The sequence below is a fragment of the Sitophilus oryzae genome, unplaced genomic scaffold (genome assembly GCF_002938485.1).
Source record: "Sitophilus oryzae breed Bouriz unplaced genomic scaffold, Soryzae_2.0 scaffold_551_pilon_pilon, whole genome shotgun sequence".
Classification (NCBI taxonomy): domain Eukaryota; kingdom Metazoa; phylum Arthropoda; class Insecta; order Coleoptera; family Curculionidae; genus Sitophilus; species Sitophilus oryzae.
The window spans coordinates 698,684-713,785 of NW_022147142.1; the positions used below are offsets into that span (position 1 = coordinate 698,684).

At 31.3% G+C, this 15,102-nt stretch overlaps 1 protein-coding gene across 1 annotated transcript in view; it reads right to left on the reverse strand.

The window, feature by feature from the left end:
• Positions 1-272: 272 nt before the first annotated feature.
• Positions 273-15,102, reverse strand: part of LOC115887075 (pseudouridine-5'-phosphate glycosidase-like) — a 229,706-nt gene continuing 214,876 nt past the window's right edge. Inside the window, exon 8 of the mRNA XM_030906396.1 lies at positions 273-547. Within this exon, the coding sequence (XP_030762256.1) occupies positions 530-547 (18 nt within the window). The 3' untranslated portion in view covers positions 273-529. The remainder of the gene's footprint in view (positions 548-15,102) is intronic.

The window sequence follows — 15,102 nt, forward strand, 5'->3', positions numbered from 1 at the left end:
TTTTTTAGAATAATCAAGTATATAAAATGATTGCGAAATAATAAAATACAGCGCAAAAGAAAATTGACTAATCGGCTATACCTGGCGGGTTCATTTCTTCTATTTTTGTAGATTTTCTTCTAGTGGCGAAAATCCCAGAAGTCTTTACAAGATATGACAAATTTAGTTGAAATTTTGGTTTTAATATTAATATTTTTATTGTACTGAATAATTCTTAAAATCTCTAAAAAAATTAAATTTTATTATAATAAAATGGTAAAAATAAAATACACCACAGTTTAATACATATTTATTTTTTGAACTTATAGTGCACAATCATGACAAATAGCAAGTATAACAAAAAATAAAACTACAAAAAACTAAGAGTACTCAGTCGATGTTCCAGGTACCAAGAACGAGTGTGTTCACAGCAGCATAACGCGATACTAGAGGTGTAAATGGAACTACCGCCAAAAGCAGGAATAATGGTGAAGGGTTCGGTGAAAGGGCATGGTGCAAAATGATGGGCTCAAACAGTCCTTAAGGGTCCTTAGGGTGCAGAGCCATCCTAAGATGAAAAGAAAACATATATTTAGCGTGCAATTTGATTTTTACTTATAAAAAGCACCTATGTCTAAGAGATTTAAGGTACGGTCACGCTTGCGAGCGATAATTTGCGGATTTAAAGACGTAGTAGAAGTAGCGACAAAAAAAATCAAACCAATAATTGAATTTTATTGTAGTGGCCATATAGTCTAGTCAAACAAATTGTACTCAAAAAGGCCTTTTGGAGGAAAGTTTTAGGGTAGTTTTACTTTCTTCTGTTTATTATGTTTTTTGGGATGCTGAATTCGAATTTGAGGTTTGCTAACAAAATTTCATGACGGAACACAGAGAAAAACCCAAACAAGTGGATATATCTCCTCAAATACCTACATTTTTCCATCGAACTGCAATCGCAAAACAATCAAATAATGAATTTTTGCGGTTCGAACTTAGTCCATAATCTCTTTCTCACTTGTCATTCTTGATTGCTTCTCTGAGAAGATTCTTGAAGCACCAAGGGCAGAGAAAGATCGAGAAGTATGCAAGGAAAGCAATCTTTCCTTGCATACATATTATTTACTGAGTCCATAGTGCCTACTGTCTCACAGAAAAGTAAGCCCTGTATAAAGAATGTCTTCTTTCAAAAATCAAACAAAGGACAGGTATCTCAAACACTATGACACCTTTTCTTAGAGCTAGCAAAAATACTAAAATCAATGCATCGTAACCATAAAATACAAATATCTTGAAAATCGTTCACCGTTTCAAACTAAACTAAGAGCACCTTTTTTACTTTAAAAAGTCCTAGCTTTTATGTCATTTGTTGAAATTACTGTAATTATTAATTTTTTACTACTCTTTCGAAAGCTGTAACTTCCTCGGGTAGCATATTAAGGCATATGCTTAAAGGAACTTTTTGTTTTAATTTTATCTGTAGAATCACATACCGAAGTTATATACACCATTTTTTGACACCCTGTATAAAAAAATGTTTTTAGAACTTTATCTAACCATACGGGTGGTTCTATTTAAAATAAGCAAACTGGCCTTAAACGTTAAACCGAAACATCCTAGGCATAAAATATTCAGATTGGTATGGAAATTACATCACTAAAAAATACTTAATGAACGGTTTGCGTAAAAAACTCTGTATACAGGGTGTTCCAGAAATAAGTGCAAATATTTTAAGAGGTGGTAGATCTCGATAAAAGAAACATATTTTCTCTTTATCGTTTTTCAAATAAGTCCAAAATAACGGAGTTATTTTACTTTGAAAATTTCCAAAAAAAATGATTTTTTGCTAAAATTTTGAGAAGCACTGGATCTTTTCTGGATTTTCATTCCTGTAAATTTAATCTAATACCTATGTTGCCATATTATCATGAAATTATGTTTTTTAACTAAAAACTAAAAAAAATCCAAAAATTTTTTCAAAAAATTTCGATTTTCCAAAAAAAAATTTTCGTGAAAGAAACCTCATATACTACCAGTTAAAATATTTGCACTTATTTCTAGGACACCCTATATACAGTCAAAACATTTTATCCGATGAACATTATTGATTTGGCAAATATCTATTTTATTACTTAAAATTGCATTTCATGGAAGAGATGAGCCAGAAACTAAACGACGTAAAACGTACACAAGTCAGTGGATTTAATGCTTTCTTGGCTAGTGCTGAATTTTATTTCTTTCTCAAACATGTTTTGTTCCATATTACGACAAATTTTACGATAGTTTTAGTCTTTTGTTTCACTTACAGCTACATATCTTACAAAACTAACTTGGTTTAAAAACGAAATGCTTTTAATAGAAAGAGGTATTATTATTTACAAATTAAAAAAAATTCTATATTTAACCCTCCAGGACTCGCGTGAGGTACTTGTGAGGTAATTACCCACACGAAATTTTATTCAGATATTTTGTGTAGGTGTGTATGCTAGAAGATAGTAGGGGTCAATCGCGTCACCAACATTTAAGAAATACTTATTGAACATCCTTGTCTGGATACAGAGACACCATCAAGCTCTATTATATTATTATATGATGCATCATTAGATTATTACATGATGTTAATACATTGGAAATTGAGCATTGTTATCGCTCTGGTAAATATAATAAAGACAAAGTTAGACCAATCGTAGTAAAACTTTCCAATGTTTATTATTCCAATTTTATCTTTTTTACTAGGTGGCTGTCCCTGGAAGCACGTAGGCGATTACAGGCAGCGGTTTTGTTTCACAAAATTTTAAGCGTGATTTATCCAATAACAGAACTTTCTAACGTAAGAATGCCACTAACACAAGAGTCGGCCAAAAAAAGTGTTTTCAGCTATTACAAAAAAATGGAATTGCTACCAATTTGACAAAAAAATAGGGGTTTTAACACAGCCATGGCACTCTCGATTGAAATCTAAAATACAATTTTTTAAGCACAATTGTCAAAACATATGATATGTCACTTTATTCAGAATATCATTTTCCGTTAAATAAAGTAAAAAATATCGAAAGTACCATCTAAAAATCAAAAGTTGTAATCATTTCCGGTAAAACAGGAAGTGACTGAAACTAATTGAATACGCCAATCCTGATTTATGTCATAACTACATACTAACATGCCAAGTATGTTTTTTTCAAACGTCACAAAAATATTAATTTTTGCGACGTGACTGACATTATAGCAAAGTCATTGAAGGCCTAGGCATAAAAGTAAAGCACTTTTACGCCTAAGCATAAAAGTACGAAAATATATTATTAAACTGACATAAAGTGTCAAATTCAACAAGCCGTAACCATAGTTTCTCGATATATAGTTGCATGCAAGGTATGACTTTTAAATCTTTTTATATTATTTGGAACGTTTGAAATTGAAAATTATTTGTGGCGTTTGAAAAAAAAATTGTATGTTGTTTGGAGAAAAATTGACTTTTTGTGCCTCGGCTGTATGTAAAATGTACAGTCTCGCTACAAAAAATGTAATTTTTACTCCTAATAAGTCAATATACTATTTTTTATCTGAAAAAAAAATAAAAACGTTATACAGGGTCCGGCAATAGTACATCGGGCTTCTGTAGCTTCTAGAATAAAAAACTTGGGAATTTTGTTTAAATGCAAACCTAAAGTATGTACTAGGATGTATTTCTGGAAAATATTTTAACTTCTACAGGGTAGCTGAAAAATGTGTGAGTGGATCGGGATGATTTTTTTTAAATGGATCACCCTGTATATTATTGCATTTTGGAAAACATATTTCGGTAGTTTCAGAGATATTAATAAATAAATAAAAAATACATATTTTTCAGCCTTTCTAAAAAAAATATTAAAAATGCAAGAACTGTCCTGAAATCAAAACTATATTAGGTATTTACTTTAGATGGTCTGTACTTACTTTTGCTATAAATATGGTAATCGTAAATCATACAAGGTGTTCAGAATTCTATGCCAAACTAAAATATAAAATAATTTTTCTTCGCTTTCTTAAATAGAACACCCTCTATGTTATTTTTTATTAGATGATGACCTAAAAATGAACTTTTTTGTATTTAGAATATGTCAAAATTTTCTCAGATACTCGCGGTGTTATTTCATATTTCAAAATTTACTGTGAAAAATGCCATATTAAATATAAAACAGCGAATATTTGCGAAACCGTTAAAAAATTTGAAATACCTACTAACTCTAAATACAAAAAATGTTCATTTTTGAATTCTCCATGAATTATAAACAAATCAAAGGGTGTTTAATTAAAAAAAAAACAAGAAAAATTATTTTATACCGGGTGCGTCTCAAAAGTGGCTCACCCCTATAACTTTTTTATTTTTTCACATAAAACAACGAGATTTGGTATGTTAGTATATGACATAAATTGGGATTGCTTCACGTATTCAATTGTTTTCGGTCACTAAAGTAAATATACCGATGGCAGTTCTTGCAAATAGAGGGTGGTCCGAATTGTATTCCGGAAACTTCGGAAGCATATTCTGCAGATAAAAATAAGTAAAAAAGTTCGTATAAATGTATGTCCTAAAATGCTTAGTTTCAGAGATACAGGGTGTAGAAGTTTCATTTTTATTTCCAATTTTTCTAAATAATTTCTGAAGTAACATCAATATTTGGAAGAAAATTGGTGTCTGGGAGTTTTTTGACATGGGAAATTTGATTTTGATGTCTATATGACCCCTACTAGTAGAGGGCGCCACCTACATGTGTTTTGACTGTTTTGAAGCATAATAACTTTTTGTCCGCACCTGTGTAAAACTACCAAGCAAAAAAATATACATCTCTGTAACTTTTTACGTAAAAAATATCTTTTTGTAAAAATCGCTACGAGCAACCGTTCTCAAGATATTTAGAATGAAAATAGTCAATACATGACATTATTGACGAAAAATAAACACCTTCCGCGTTTAGTAGATAGTTATTTCACTGAAATAATAAATTTAGGACATTTTTTTTAAATTAGTTATAAATTTTTCTGCAAAAATGACGATAAAACAGTTTCTGCTGAACTTTTAGCACAAAAACATTTCAGTTTTATGATTTCAATCTAATAACTATTTAGTCAACATGTTTAATGTATGTTAATGAAGAGAGGTATTGATAATTGCGATTCCAAATATCTCGAAAACCATTATTCGCAGCGATTTTTACCAAGAGACCTTTTTCACGTAGAAAACGTCGTAAATGTATATTTTTTTACTCAGTAGTTTTATACAGGTACGGACGAAATGTTATTAGTCTTCAAACCAGTTAAAAATGTGTAGGTGGCGCCATCTACTAGTAGGAGTCAAATTGACATCAAACTCGAATTTCTCATGTCAAAAAACTCTCAGACACCAATTTTCATCCAAATATTGACGTTACTTCAGAAATTATTTGGAAATAAAAATGAAACTTCTACACCCTGTATCTCCGAAACTAAGCATTTTAGGACATACATTTATACGAACTTTTTTACTTATTTTTATCTACAGAATATGCTGCCGAAGTTTCCGGAATACAGTTCGGACCACCCTGTATATTTTTTTTATTTATTTCTTAATATCTCTGAAACTATTGAAATTTTTTTATTGATCATATCTTAGGATTATGTAATGATCAGAAAGGAAGCCAAAAATACAATAATATACCGTTTCAGTTAAAAATCATCCCGATCGACTCAATTTTTTTGAGCCACCCTGTAGAAGTTAAAATATTTTCTTGAAATACATCCTGGTACATACTTTAGGTTTGCACTTAAACAAAATTCTCAAGTTTTTTATTCTAGGAGCTACATATGCCTGACGCACTATTGCCGGACCCATAGAAGTGAACCATTTTTGAAAAACACCCGGTAAAAATTTTGTCAGGGTTTCGATCAGCGAGCGAAAAATCGTAATGGAACGGTGCACAAAACTGTTTACTTTACAAATATAGTAGCGGTAAAACGAGTTGATTTTTGCAGTGGGAACATATCCGTTCAAGGCGACAAAAGGAAGGTAACCACTGGTGCAATTAGAGCAATTCGAATGCATTTGGTCCGATATTATGTCGCGGCGTCCGTCGTTTTGCTTCGAGAAAGGTCAAGCCAACCAATTGCGGAAGTTTATTGTGAAAATTTGTTTACAGATATAGAATTAGAACGTTAAATCTGATAGAACATACAAGACAAAAAAATATTTCAGTATATTAAAACGGAAAGTAAATATCATTGAGAATGAGTTATATTTTTTTTTTTATTATTCAAAAAAATATATTTTCATACGTAATAATTTGTCGTTCATAGTAATTTGTCGTTCTTCGTTCTTCTAACGGGCGTCACCTGTATTATTTATAATGTTAAAATTAATACCACGAAGATATTGTATCGGAGAAAAAAAGAAAAGGTAGTTCAAATACAAGGTCATCCAAAACCCAGAAATCCAAAAAAAGTATACCTATTAGCTCAGCCAAATTAGAGAAATCGGTGGAAAAAAATCCCACAGTTTTGAAAATGGCTTTGGTGATTTGTCAAAGTGTGGTTTAAGTGATTTCTCTAGACTTGGGCTGATATGTGTCAAAAGTCCCCGAAGATAGACGATGAGCCCGAGGAGAGGTGATTGGTTAAATGTCACTTTTATGACTCTCTCTCTTCTCTCTTCTTTCTCTTCTCTTCTTTCTTTTTTGCCTATATCTTGGAAAATATGACACCTACGAAAAAATATCCTATACAGAAAATTGAAGCTCAGGAAATTCTCTACAAAATTGGTTGAATGCATTTCATTTTTACAACAGGTCTAACCGTTTAAGAGTTACAGGGTTGACAAAATTAACACTTTTTTCATATTGTATTTTCGCAATCTTTTAAAATCCAATTAAAGTCTAAATTTAACCACGTTTTTTTTTCATATCTATACTAATATATAAAATCCGTAAGTGACTGACATACTGATTAATCACGATCATGCTCAAACCACTCAACGTAAGAAGCTCAATTTTGGCATACAGGTTGATTCTACGGTGTGGAGGTTCGATAAGATGGCATTTTTCGAAATTCCAGTTCCAAGAGGGTGAAACCACCACTCAAATCTTTAAATATTTTTAGTATTGAAAATACTTCTGGCCGCGTTTATATGGGACCCATCTTTGAAAAAACGACATGTTAGAGGCGACATGGAGTTCAATAACCTGCCTAATCAACTTGTCAACACGTAACTCGATAGCTGAATAGAGCAAGGCCGTCCGAAGGCCGAAATGAGGTCTTATTAGTGTGGGCCAACTATTTTATGGATATGGATGTTTAGTCTGGGAAAGCCGATATTATTATAAAAAAGAATATGCGTCAAGACATGGGTTGTTAAGTACAGTTGGGCTATTTTAATCTAAGTCTTTCCGTATGAGAAGCAGGGGGCAGATTATACGTGAAAGAGCGGAATAACATAAATAATAAATTTAGACTAATGCAATATTTTTTCTTGGCGCGTAGGATAATGCGCACAATCGATGCATTAAAAGGAATAATTAATTAAATCATTAAGTTCCAAAACATATAATAATTCGGTTCTCATCGGATCTGCTGATATATTTTGATAAAATTTAGGCTATTAGGACCTATATTTTTTTATATGATAATTATTTTTTTAATTAACAACTTAGGACAAAGAAAAAGCTTGCATGGTTTCCACCGCCAACGTAAAACAAATGAATTCAAGGCGGTGCCAAATATTTATTAAGTTTTTATCGTTTAAATATTGTTGTAAATAATAATTATCATTTAATTAGTGCTAACTTATTGAATTTCAAAACACGGCGAAATTTCAACAAAATCGGCTTACGGATCTTTGAGATATTAATAAAAAAGGTCTATTAGAAAACACCTTGACACCCCTGTATCTTTAAAATTATACATTTCCGGACACATGTTTATATGAACTTTTACCTTAAAACACTCAAAGAATCACCTCCTGAAGTTTGGCCAGATACTTAATTAACATCCTGTATTTAAAAATGGCTAGCTAGTGATTTAGTAAGCTATGTCTATTTTAATAAGAAAAAATTCATTTCATAAAAATAAACAAACCCATAATACAAATACTATACACCAATTAATCAATTTTAATTGTATCTAAAGGCACTTTAATAATTGAAAATGGACAGGAGCACTTAAAAATAACTTCATAGAGTATACCAAATATGCTAAAAATAATAATTCCAATAAAAAAACACAAATGGCACATTAAAATCTGCATTATCTGAAATCAAACTATAGCTAAACGGCTAATAAAATAATAGAGACAAGACGCCGACATCTATAACAAGATGAGCAGTTTTTAATAATTATTCCGAGTTATTATTACATACTTGTTTTACAATTAATGTAATACAGTAGCATTCCTTCAAATAAATTTTGATTTAAGTATTGTTAATATAGTCATATTAATGATTATAGCCCGTATGATTTCTAAAATAAATAATCAAGCGTGTTTTTATCAGAATTATTAAATGATTGAGTAGAAATAGTTAATATTTAGTAACTTCGACTTTTGTGTCTGGTATTTTCAATACGCCTATGATGGTTGCGCATGTTGCAAAATCTGTGAATTTTTATTTAAAAAACGGTCAAGTTCTGATTTTTGGAAAACAGATTGACTTTAGGGTGTAGAGGTTAGATAAGAAAGGATTTTTGGAAACTCGAATTCTAAGGGAGTGAAATTATCCCTCAAATATTAAAATATTTTTTATTAAACCGGTGATTTTTTCGGAAAAACTCTTAAACACGTATATTTTATTTTGTTGTTTTGCATATTTTAAGATTTTTTTATAAATTTATACAGGGTGTTTCACGAAATATGACCATTGAGTAATCACGATTCTGCTTAAACTGCTGGACGTTTAAAGCTTATTTTTGGCAAACGGATTGACTATGGGGTGTAGAGGTTCGATAAGGAGGTGTTTCTCGAATCTCAAATTCCAAGAGGGTGAAAACGCCCCTCAAATATTACAATATTTGTTATTTAAAAAACGGTTAGTGTTTCGGGAAAACGCTTGGACAAGCATAATTTATTTGGTTTTTTACCTATTTTTAAATTTTTTAAAAAAATCATACATGGTGTTCCAAAAAGTTGGGTAATTTCTTAACTACGATTCTGCTTAAACTGCTTGACGTAAAAAGCTTATTTCTGCCAAACGGAATTTTCGAAAGTCAAATTCCGACGAGATGAAACTACCCCTCAAATATTACCAAGTTAATATCGCCATATTGTTTTTTCTCATGCTGACATAAATATGAGAAAATTTTATTCAGTTTGTATGTTAATGGAAATTCTTGCTTTGCTTTATCATCACCATTACAAATGATTAATTCGACGCGAACAAAGTCGCTGGTACACGCTAGCTAATAATAATTGTAATATCAAGGGGCCCTTATGTTATCTTTCAAGTTTTCATTGCATCGTGACTTTTTGTCTTCCGTTGGAGAGCACTAGTGCACACAGGACTTAACAATAACTGCAAGTTAAAGATTAATGCATGGTTGTTTTACGGTAAAAAGAGTATACCACAGCATTTAGCACAGGTGCAAATATTGTAGAAAGTATACGAAAACCAAGAATCATGGTTTATGGCTAATGATTACTCAGAGTTGAAGATTTCTATCCCCGCCTGCAGTAGATATTTCTAATGTTAAAGTAGCACGATGCATTTGAGACATTAGCATTTGAGGTCTGGTTCCCTGAGGTTGTATATTAAGATGATATTCTACATGATTTCTTCCTGTACAGTTAACGTAAGTGTAATATTTACGTATCTGCACTACCCAATTCGTTTTGTCAATATAGTATCTGTCTTTCCTCGCAAAATTTCAAAGAGTCTTAAAAGCGCATACGAAAGAGCGATTTCTGAATCTTTTCAACCTACAATAATTGAATACAATAATGATATCCACATACATGAGTCTCCATACTTTAAAATTATCTATATTAGTCCACATTATCCGTTTTAGACAAATAATTTGTATGCAATAAAAAAGTGATTTTAATTTACTATTTATAATAATGCATGTATCGCTTACTTTTTTAAATTTGGTTCTTTCAAATTCTTTTTTAATTTTGTGCAATATCGTATAATCTATTATGAAACCTAAATTACAAAAAAATCTATTTTATTAAAGATACGGTGCCTTAATTTTCATTAAAAGACATTTAAATTGAATAATTTTATGAACCTATTTCTTATTTCCGACACAAAAATTAATTCAGAAACATAATAATTCACTATTATTTTATAAATGTATTATTATTTATTTTGTTTTTTTAATATAAACGCATCACGTCTAAAATTTATAAAATCACAGTATATACTAAAATTTATATTTACTACTTAAAAAATCATGATATCGTACTTCTTCAATGCTGTTTGAACGAAAAACGTGCAATGAAAAGAAATGTGTTTGTACGGATTTGGAATATACCATTTGATTTAGTATCCAAATTTATGAAGGACATATAGAACAGAGAAATAGAAGACAGAATCATTTTTATAGAGAATTTTGTCAGCTTTGTTTTTATATATAGAGCATTTTTCGGTAGATGTCATAGTTTCCGAGATATAAACAAAAAAAAATGAAAAAATTGACATTTAACTCCTCCCACTCCTCGAGCTCATCCTCTATCTTCGGGGACTTTTGACACATCAGCCCAAGTCTAGAGGAATCGTTTAAAACCATTTTCAAAACTGTGGGCAGGGGCCGATATAGGAATTTATTTTAGTGGGGGGTAAAATAAAAAGCAATGTAGAATATGCTTATTAAGGAGTCATTTTTGACCCAAAGCCTAATATTTAACACAATTTACAGATTTTAGGGGGAGGCCCATGTGCCCCCTCTGTATCCGCCACTGACTGTGGGATTTTTTTCTACCGATGAGCCTTTTTGTTTAAGTAATTTGACTGGGGTATATCAGGTTTCTAATTTGAAATTTTTACTTCAATATTATAATTCATATTTCTAATTGGAATGTTATACAGGGTGCGTCTCTAAAGTGGCTCACCCCTATAATTTTTTTTATTTTTTTTTAGATAAAAACGAGATTTGATATGTTAGTATATGACATAAAATAGGATTGAGTGACGTATTCAATTGTTTTCGGTCACTTCCTGTTTCACCGGAAATGACCACAACTTTTGATTTTTAAATGGCACCCTTGGTATATTCTATTTATAAAGAGACTTTTTTAACGTAAAAAACGCCAGAAATGCTTATTTTTTTACTCAGTTGTTTTGTACAGGTACGGACGAAAAGTTATTACATTTCAAACCAGTTAAACATATGTAGGTGGCGCCCTCTACTCTTGATGTCATATTGACATCAAAATTAAATTGCTCATGTCAAAAAACTCTCAAACACCAATTTTCATCCAAATATTGACGTTACTTCAGAAATTATTTGGAAAAAATCGAAATAAAGATGAAATTTTCTACTTATTATTATTTGCAGACTATATCCGAATTTTCTCGTGGCTACAGCTACGGCTAATAACATACCAGGAAATACTATACCGTAAAATGCCAAACTCGAATGGACTGCTCGGAAAGAGCTCTCGTGCCAGGAAAGCTATTAGGAGAGTACAACATGCAAAACATCTCCAACTTGTTGCAGATAACTTGGTTTTCGATGATGCCATCCAGACGTTTATTCAGTTAAAGTATAGGCTAGTTACAGTTGAGGATTTAGGAGAAGTGGAACCACTGAAGAAGAGTGCATTGTGCCAACTATATCAAGAAGAATATGGAAGGGATTGTCCATGGTTCGAAACTTGTGAAGTTTTGGATTGTGTAGAACAGTTTGATGACATTCTTGAAGTTAGTATTACACGTCCAGCTAATATTCCAACAGTACGAAGGGATGATTTTGAACGTTTACCAGCATGTGATCTTGCAATTGAAGTAAATGATTCATTCTATGAAGAAGATGATTTCCAAGACGACCTTGATTTAATTGAGGACCCTTGTTTAACATTTCTGAATCTAGAAATCTCCCAACCTATGAAAATCCGGTCAATATATCGTTCGAAGAACAGACTGAACAGATTGATAGAGGCATCGGATATGAAGAAACACACGTTGACGACCAACCCTTAATGCACATGGAACCATCGACTAGTGGAAACACTCTTGATTGTGGAACTCCACCATCTGAATTTTCTAGTACGTGTGGATTAGACACAAGTAGGTCTAACAGTGTTCCTTCCACCAAGAGAATTCCAATTCTATTGAAGCCCATACTTGGACTACATGAGGCTAAGGGACTTACTAACGTAATATGTCCCCTTGAGAATGGAAAACTCACCAACTACTATGAATTCAGACCTAATGGGAAGCTCACCATACAAGATCTATTATATGATTGTGAGCTCACTCAACTAATGAAAGGCTTGATATCTGCGAAACAGAGCAGATTAGCGTCATTACAGAGACACCAGACCCGACGCAAACTGGCGGTTACTTTGTTTACTATATATATATATATATATATATATATATATATATATATATATATATATATATATATATATATATATAGTAAACAAAGTAACCGCCAGTTTGCGTCGGGTCTGGTGTCTCTGTAATGACGCTAATCTGCTCTGTTTCGCAGATATCAAGTCTTTCATTAGTTGAGTGAGCTCACAATCATATAATAGATCTTGTATGGTGAGCTTCCCATTAGGTCTGAATTCATAGTAGTTGGTGAGTTTTCCATTCTCAAGGGGACATATTACGTTAGTAAGTCCTATATATATATATATATATATATATATATAGTCCCTATATATATATATATATATATATATATATATATATATATATATATATATATATATATATATATATATATATATATATATATATATATATATATATATATATATATATATATATATATATATATATATATTATATATATATATATATATATATATATATATATATATATATATATATATATATATATATATATATATATATATATATATATATATATATATTATATATATATATATATATATATATATATATATATATATATATATATATATATATATATATATATATATATATATATTTTGTTTCGTTTCTTTGACCTGTATACTATATATTTTTGTTTTCACTCTTGGCTTTAGGTCGTTGGGGTTGCAGTAGACATCGGGTATTGAACCGATGAATGTGTTTTATACAGAGCGATCGGCATTCGTCGTCTCCCGCTTCTCAACTTCCACAGATCTCTGTCTGTCCAGTCTTCTTCCTGGAGGCCCGTAGAATTCATAGCGTCAACTACGCCCTGCTTCCATCTTCGAGGTGGTCTTCCACGTTTCCGCCTTTCGCTTGGTGTCCATGAATGAATTCTTTTCGGCCATCGGTTATCATCCATTCGTTGGAGGTGTCCGTACCGACTTAGTATTTTGCCGTCAATGGCGTCGAGAATAGTTTCTTTTTCTCCTATAATTTCTCATATTCTTTGATTTGAGATGTGTTCCAGTCTTGAAATGCGACAACTTCTTCGCCAAAAATCCATTTCAAGAGACAGCAATTTATTTTTCTCTACTTTGTTTAGCTCCCACGTTTCAGCGCCATAAGTGGTAATGCTCTCTACAATGGCTTTATAAAGTAGAATTTTAGTTTTTTGGGAAATTTTGTCAATCCACAACAACGAGTTAAGTTGACCGATAACTCTTTTTCCTTGACCAACTTTATTTGCAATATCTTGAGTGCTTTTTCTATTTGTTGTAAAAGTGACGCCCAAGTATTTAAATGTACAGACATTTTTAATTGTACCGATTCCTACATCCAAATCCTCACGTTCGTCATCACCCACTACCATGTACTCCGTCTATTTTGTGTTTATTGTTAGGCCCCATTTCGAATATTCCTCATGCAGTTTTCTAGACATATAACTGGAGTCGTCTCTGTCTCCCGCTATCAAGACCTGGTCGTCGGCAAAGAGTAAGGTATATAAAGTGTCTTTTCCTACTGGGATTCCCATTCCACGGCATTTCATCTTCCAACACTTCAGTACTTCCTCCAAATATACTTTAAATAAAGTTGGTGCTAATGAACACCCTTGTCTTAAGCCCTTATTCACAAGAAATTCTTGGGAAATGTTGTTTCCAAGTTTAACTGTGCTACTGCAACCCTCGTATAATTTTCTTGTTGCTTGGACATTTAATTTTATATTCTTTAATAAATTTATTTAAAAGTATTTGTATTGTATTCTTATTAGGCATTATATTTAATAAATACTATATATTATAGTTTAGTAAATAATTTTGATTGTATACTAGGGTGGTCGTTAAAAATCAAAATTTTTCCGGCGCCCCAAAAAATCTTTACTTTTGGCGAAAAACTACGAAAAATTGTTTTGATGTTTTAAAGAAAAAGAACACGTGCCAATTGAAGTTTGCTATTGAAGTGGCAATTTCAGTTGGTCGTTGGCACGTGCTCTTTTTGTTTAAAACCCCAAAAAAAATTCCCTATAATTTTTCGTCAAAAGGGAGTTTTTTTTGGGGGCACCGGAAAAAAATAATTTTTAACGACCACCTTATTGTATACAAATGGAAATTATAGAAAATGTTGCGTAAAGCGTACAAAATATCTTCTGTTAAACTAGTAGAAAACAGCATTTCATTCCATACATGGCTTTGTCAAGGTTTACTATACTTATCTTTGATTGAAAAGCAAAATAATAGAAACCCATTCTTCAAACTAAAACGATTTTATCAAATAAGCATTATTTATTATTTAATTACTAATTATTTAAAAAAAATAGTATTTACATAATTTATTATAACTAGGTTAAAGTATGGATTAATTATTATATTTAATGCACGTTTTATTTTCAAGTCATTATACAGGGTGAGTCTTAAATAAGAGCAAATATTTTCGGGGCTAATAGATCTCGATAAAAGAAACATATTTTCTCTTTTACCGTTTTTCAAAGTCCAAAATAACCGAGTTATTTTACTTTGAAAATTTCGAAAGAATAATATTTTTCGCTTCAATTTTTAGAATCACTGGACCTTTTATGGATTTTCTTTCTTGTAAACTTAATTTATTACCATTTATGTTGCCA